Source organism: Penaeus japonicus, unplaced genomic scaffold, assembly GCF_977035675.1.
Source record: "Penaeus japonicus unplaced genomic scaffold, GWHDUDI00000001_assembly GWHDUDI00000039, whole genome shotgun sequence".
In the NCBI taxonomy this organism is placed as follows: Eukaryota; Metazoa; Arthropoda; class Malacostraca; order Decapoda; family Penaeidae; genus Penaeus; species Penaeus japonicus.
The window spans coordinates 11,611,327-11,618,826 of record NW_028234441.1 but is presented as its reverse complement, the minus strand read 5'-3'; the positions used below and the strand labels follow the sequence as shown (position 1 = coordinate 11,618,826).

Sequence of the window (7,500 nt, the reverse complement as noted above, 5' to 3'; positions counted from 1 at the left end):
CTTTCTGTTTGTCTCTCTATTTGACTTACTCTGTGTCTGTTTGGCTTACTCTGTGTCTTTCTATTTGTCTGGTTATCTCTCTGTCTTTCTGCTTGTCTGACTGTTTGGCTAATTCTGTGCCTTTCTAATTCTTGTCTTTCTGATTGTTCTCTGGGTTTTGCTGTTTGTCTGTATGTCTCTCTTTCTTTCTATTTCTGTCTGTCTTTCTGCTTCTCTCTCTCTCTCTTATCAGAATTAATAGTGTATCTTTTGTTTCTTTTGTTTTTAGTTCTTTAAAGAAAACATTTTTGAAAATAAGAAAATTATCAAAAATAAATTTGCTCTCGTATCCCTCCGGCGGCGGTCGATTTTCTTCTGCTTTTGGAACATTTTTGAAAATTAGAAAATTATCAAAAATAAATTTACTCTCTACTTCTCGTATTATCTCCTATATCCCTCCGACGGGGGCGGTCGAATTTTCATTCCTGCTGCTGCCTTTGGAACATTTTTGAAAATTAGAAAATTATCAAAAATAAATTTACTCTCGTATCCCTCCGGCGGCGGTCGATTTTCTGCCTTTGGAACATTTTTGAAAATAAGAAAATTATCAAAAATAAATTTACTCTCGTACCCCTCCGGTGGCGGTCGATTTTCTGCCTTTGGAACCGCCATGAATGACAAGCGATGTTATGTGCTATTTCGACGTGTGATCAAACGACTCTCATTGGGCATCATTCACCCTGCATATTGCAATGTTCTAGTGGAAATTGGAAACAGAATTGCATTTTCTGAAAGCGCGGAACTGAGCGTTTGTAGCTGGCTATGTTTGTGTGATTGTTTGTGTGTGTTTATGCGTGTGATTGTGTAGGTGTTTTAATGTGTGTGTGTGTGGGGGGGGGGGTTGTGTGTGTGGGGGGGGTTGTGTGTGTGTGTGTGTGTGTGTGTGTGTGTGTGTGTGTGTGTGTGTGTGTGTGTGTGTGTGTGTGTGTGTGTGTGTGTGTGTGTGTGTGTGTGTCTGTGTGTGTGTGTGTGTGTGTGTGTGTGTGTGTGTGTGTGTGTGTGTGTGTGTGCGCAATTACTAGACATGGCTATATATGTCCACAGTTAAAACAAGTAGTATATCTAATTCCTAATTAGAAATCGGATATAAAACAATGATTATAACATCATTGTTATCATCTATCTATCTATCTATCTATCTATCTATCTCTCTCTCTCTCTCTCTATCTATCTATCAATCTCTATCTCTATCTATCTATCTATCTATCTATCTATCTATCTCTCTCTCTATCTATCTATCTATCAATCTCTATCTATCTATCTATCTGTCTATCTATCTATCTATCTATCTATCTATCTATCTATCTATCTATCTATCTATCTATCTATCTATCTATCTATCTACCTATCTATCTATCTATCTACTATCTATCTATCTATTTATCTATCAATCTATCTACTATCTATTTATCTATCAATCTATCTACTATCTATCTATCTATCTATCTTCTATCTATCTATCTATTCATCTATCAATCTATCTACTATCTATCTATCTATCTTCTATCTATCTATCTATTCATCTATCAATCTATGTACTATCTATCTATCTATTTATCTATCTATCTATCTATCTATCTATCTTTCTACTATCTACTATCTACTATCTACTATCTATCTATCTATTTATCTATCTATCTATCTTCTATCTATCTATCTATTGTCTATCTATCTATCTATCTTCTCTCTATCTATCTCTTTTCTATCTATCTATCTTCTATCTATCTATCTCTTTTCTATCTATCTATCTATCTTTATCTATCTATCTATCTATTTATCTATCTATCTATCTACTATCTATCTATCTATCTATCTATCTATCTATCTATCTATCTATCTATCTACTTATCTGTCTACCTATCTATCTATCTACTTACCTATCTATCTATCTATCTATCTACCTATTTGTCTACCTATCTATCTATCTATCTATCTATCTATCTATTTATCTATATCTATCTATCTATCTATCTACCTATCTGTCTACCTACCTATCTATCTATCTATCTATCTACTATCTACTATCTACTATCTACTATCTACTATCTATCTATCTGTCTATCTATCTATCTATCTATCTATCTATCTACTATCTATCTATCTACTATCTATCTATCTATCTATCTACTATCTATCTATCTATCTATCTATCTATCTATCTATCTATCTATCTATCTATCTAATATCTATCTATCTCTCTCTCTATCTATCTATCTATCTATCTACTATCTATCTATCTATCTATCTATCTATCTATCTATCTATCTATCTATCTATCTATCTATCTATCTATCTATCTATCTATCTATCTATCTATCTATCTATCTATCTATCTATCTATCTATCTATCTATCTACTATCTATCTATCTATCTATCTATCTATCTACTTATCTGTCTATCTATCTATCTATCTATCTATCTATCTACTATCTATCTATCTATCTATCTACTATCTATCTATCTATCTATCTATCTATCTATCTATCTATCTATCTACCTACCTGTCTATCTATCTACCTACCAGTCTATCTATCTATCTATCTATCTATCTACCAGTCTATCTATCTATCTATCTATCTACCTACCAGTTTATCTATCTATCTATCTACTATCTACTATCTACTATCTACTATCTACTATCTATCTATCTGTCTATCTATCTATCTATCTATCTATCTATCTACTATCTATCTATCTATCTATCTACTATCTATCTATCTATCTATCTATCTACTATCTATCTATCTATCTATCTATCTATCTATCTACTATCTATCTATCTATCTACTATCTATCTATCTACTATCTATCTATCTATCTATCTATCTACTATCTATCTATCTATCTACTATCTATCTATCTATCTACTATCTATCTATCTATCTATCTATCTATCTACTATCTATCTATCTATCTACTATCTATCTATCTATCTATCTACTATCTATCTATCTACTATCTATCTATCTACTATCTATCTATCTATCTATCTATCTACTATCTATCTATCTATCTATCTATCTATCTCTCTCTCTATCTATCTATCTATCTATCTACTATCTATCTATCTATCTATCTATCTATCTATCTATCTATCTATCTATCTATCTATCTATCTATCTATCTATCTATCTATTTATCTATCTATCTATTGTCTATCTATCTATCTATCTTCTCTCTATCTATCTCTTTTCTATCTATCTATCTTCTATCTATCTATCTCTTTTCTATCTATCTATCTATCTTCTATCTATCTATCTATTTATCTATTAATCTATCTACTACCTATCTATCTATCTATCTATCTATCTATCTATCTATCTGTCTATCTATATGTATATATATGTATATATATATATATATATATATATATATATATATATATATATATATATATATATATATATATATATATATATATATATATATATATATATATATATATATATATATATATCCCCTACGCTCTTCACTGTTTAAATTTCCTTAATGATTTACAACCCAGTGATTCTTAAACTATTCACTTAAATTATACAATTTCATATTATCATTCTTAGTTTACATAAACCAAGGTTCATAATCAGTAACATTGGAACATCTTGGATTATTGAGAAGTTGGTTTACTTACTGCGGATGTCCATAGATATAGCAAGTAGTTTACATCCCCCATCCCCTTGAGACGAGGTAAATGCCAATCAATATTTTGTGACAGGGACCTCCATTTTATATCTCATATCCTGTATTTGGCAACAGTAGGTATTGCCTCGTTGCAGGGACTGATGGCAATATTTGGAGCATAGAAATTGAAATATAGATGAATGAGTAAAATAAGTCATTCATTCTTCATGATCATTCTTCACTCATCCCTTTCAGTTTCAATCATACTCTAAACAACTTCATTCACTATTGAGGCAAATGATGCATGTATGTATGTATGTATGTATAAATGTATTTACTATGTATGCATGTATGTATGATTGTTTGGATATACGTACTATGTGTGCGTGTATGTGCGTATGTATGCATGTATCTACCTACATAAGAGCTTGTGTATTCATATATGTCTATACTTATCTGTCCATAACTATTACGACGCCCACTGTCGCAAAAAATAGAGGTAGAATATATATTTAGGATACAGAATATACGTACTAATTTTTCGCCAGTTTATGAATCACTCCACAAATGAGGCCAACCAAAGTCTCTTCTCTTCGGCAACAATTCTGCCGAAGTGTATAACAAGAATCCGGGACTTTGGCCTTTAGGGGAATGATAACGGGGACGATAACACTGTCTTGTCTCTGGCCAGCAAGAGGGTGAAGGGAGAAGGGGAAGGTCCTGCTAGCTTGTGTTTTGCTTTACTTTTTTTTCTCTTTCTCTTTCTATATTTTTCTCTCTAATAAGTCACTTACTCTTTATTTCGCCCTCTCCCTCTCTCTTTCTCTCTGTCTACAGACACGCACACACAAGCAATATACATATATATAATATATAATATATATATATATATATATATATATATCTATATATAATATATAATATATATATATAATACAGATAAAACATATTTATATACTATATATATATATATATATATATATATAAAATTTATTAATATATATATAATATATATATATAAATGTGTGCGTGTGTGGATGCACACTTACGATAAGACAGCACCCCCTTTCCCAGCGCTCCCCGCATCCCCCGAGGCTCTCCGCCCGTCAGCACCACGCCATCCCCGAACCGAAATCGCGACGCGCGAACAAACCCCAAAGCGTGCAAGCATGACTCACCTGACGGAAGTTTTGCGTGCAAGACAGGAACAAGATGTAGGAGTTGAAGACGATGCTGGCCACCGCCGGGAGCACCAGAAATGCTGCCAACGCGACCACGGGCATTCCTACCCCTCGCCCTGGCCTCGACCCTGGTCTCACTCTGGTTTCACCCTGGCCTCACCCTCGTCTCACTCTGCCCTCATGCTGCACCGCTCGGCTCACACGACGCGGCGCTCACACTCTACGGATCTTCTGCGCCGATTTTCCATGTCACGGCCATTCATTGTCAGCGACAATATTTTTTATTATATATATTACTATATTCACTCTTTTTTTTCTTTTTCTATGTTGATATATAATTCTTCTTTTTTTAATCTTAATTAATTCCTTATTGCTAAGGTTAACCGTTTATCATTTGTATTTGGTTCCAGCAGGAAGACTCAGAAGGCGTCTGACTAGAACTTTGAAGAACATTTTCATGAATGTCATTCCTGAGGGGACGCGGGCGGGCACACTCCGGCTTCACGGGCGGCGAGGCTCCTCCTCCCGCTCCTCGGCTTCGTTCGGGCGTGGGCGCCGCCTGCAAGGGAAAGCAGAGAGTTAGATCGTGGGTCTCCTGTGTCCTCGCACTCCGCCTTTTTTGTTAGTGGGCGGCATCGGTATAATATACACGTGGAACACTTGAATAAATTGATATATCAAAATTCATAGTAAAGTGATGCATACATAAATAGATATACAGATACATACAGTATAATATTTTGAAATTCATAGACAGATGAACTGTGTGTGTGTGTGTGTGTGTGTGTGTGTGTGTGTGTGTGTGTGTGTGTGCATGCATATGTGTGTATAGTTATAAATATAGATATATATAATATATATTATAATATATATATATATATAATATATATATATATATATTATAGATATTATATATGTATATATATATAATATATATATGTATATAATAAAAGTATATATGTATATATAATATATATAATATCTATATATATATTATATATATATATACTTATAATATATATTATAATATATAATATATATATATATATACATATATATATTATATATATATATATATAATAAATATATATATACATACATATATATAATTACAGATATATATACATATATATATACAATATATATATATACATATATATATATATATATATGTATAATATATATATCTAACTCAACTATATCTATACTCAATCTATTTGTGTGTGTGTGGATGCACACTTACGATAAGACAGCACCCCCTTTCCCAGCGCTCCCCCGCATCCCCCGAGGCCCTCCGCCCGTCAGCACCACGCCATCCCCGAACCGAAATCGCGACGCGCGAACAAACCCCAAAGCGCCCAAGCATGACTCACCTGACGGAAGTTTTGCGTGCAAGACAGGAACAAGATGTAGGAGTTGAAGACGATGCTGGCCACCGCCGGGAGCACCAGAAATGCTGCCAACGCGACCACGGGCATTCCTACCCCTCGCCCTGGCCTCGACCCTGGTCTCACTCTGGTTTCACCCTGGCCTCACCCTCGTCTCACTCTGCCCTCATGCTGCACCGCTCGGCTCACACGACGCGGCGCTCACACTCTACGGATCTTCTGCGCCGATTTTCCATGTCACGGCTATTCATTGTCAGCGACAATATTTTTTTTATTATATATATTACTATATTTACTCTTTCTTTTTTTTCTATGTTGATATATAATTCTTCTTTTTTAATCTTAATTAATTCCTTATTGCTAAGGTTAACCGTTTATCATTTGTATTTGGTTCCAGCTGGGAGACTCAGAAGGCGTCTGACTAGAACTTTGAAGAACATTTTCATGAATGTCATTCCTGAGGGGACGCGGGCGGGCACACTCCGGCTTCACGGGCGGCGAGGCTCCTCCTCCCGCTCCTCGGCTTCGCTCGGGCGTGGGCGCCGCCTGCAAGGGAAAGCAGAGAGTTAGATCGTGGGTCTCCTGTGTCCTCGCACTCCGCCTTTTTTGTTAGTGGGCGGCATCGGTATAATATACACGTGGAACACTTGAATAAATTGATATATTAAAATTCATAGTACATTGATGCATACATGAATAGATATACAGATACATACAGTATAATATTTTGAAATTCATAGACAGATGAGCTGTGTGTGTGTGTGTGTGTGTGTGTGTGTGTGTGTTTGGTGTATTGTGTGTGTGGGTGAGTTTGTGGTGGTGGGTTGTAGTGGTGGTGTGTGTGTGTGTGGTGTGTGTGTTGTGTGTGTTTGTGTGTGTGTGTGTGGGTATGTTATATAATACTATATATATTTAGTATAATTATTATATATATATATATATATATATATATAAACAAATGCAGTACAGAAAGATATCTAAATTCAAATACCCTGCTACACACGTTAATGAATACTGTAAATTGATATACATAGACAGAAACACTTGCACTGCACATACAGCGGTAGGTACACATATACACAGCTTCGGTGTCAATAGGAATTCTCTCCAATATAGACCGAACGCTCTGCCGTTGTTTATATTCAAGCGGTCCTGTCGACCTCTCCACCATAACAAGCGATATTTTCCATTTGGAATTGTTACTACATAAGCAATACACAGCGTTATTTCCTTGACTGATTGGATTTCAAAAGGAAATGGCATCTAGACCGAT

At 34.7% G+C, this 7,500-nt stretch overlaps 1 protein-coding gene across 1 annotated transcript; it reads right to left on the bottom strand.

Moving 5' to 3' along the window:
- Positions 1 to 4,842: 4,842 nt before the first annotated feature.
- On the bottom strand, positions 4,843 to 6,828 carry LOC122255590 (uncharacterized). Its single transcript, XM_086533714.1, has 2 exons — positions 6,213 to 6,828; positions 4,843 to 5,398 (listed from the first exon to the last, which is right to left on the bottom strand). Exons 1-2 carry the CDS (start codon positions 6,315 to 6,317, stop codon positions 5,219 to 5,221), a joined length of 285 nt encoding a protein of 94 aa, XP_086389840.1. The 5' UTR covers positions 6,318 to 6,828; the 3' UTR covers positions 4,843 to 5,218.
- Positions 6,829 to 7,500: the final 672 nt, after the last annotated feature.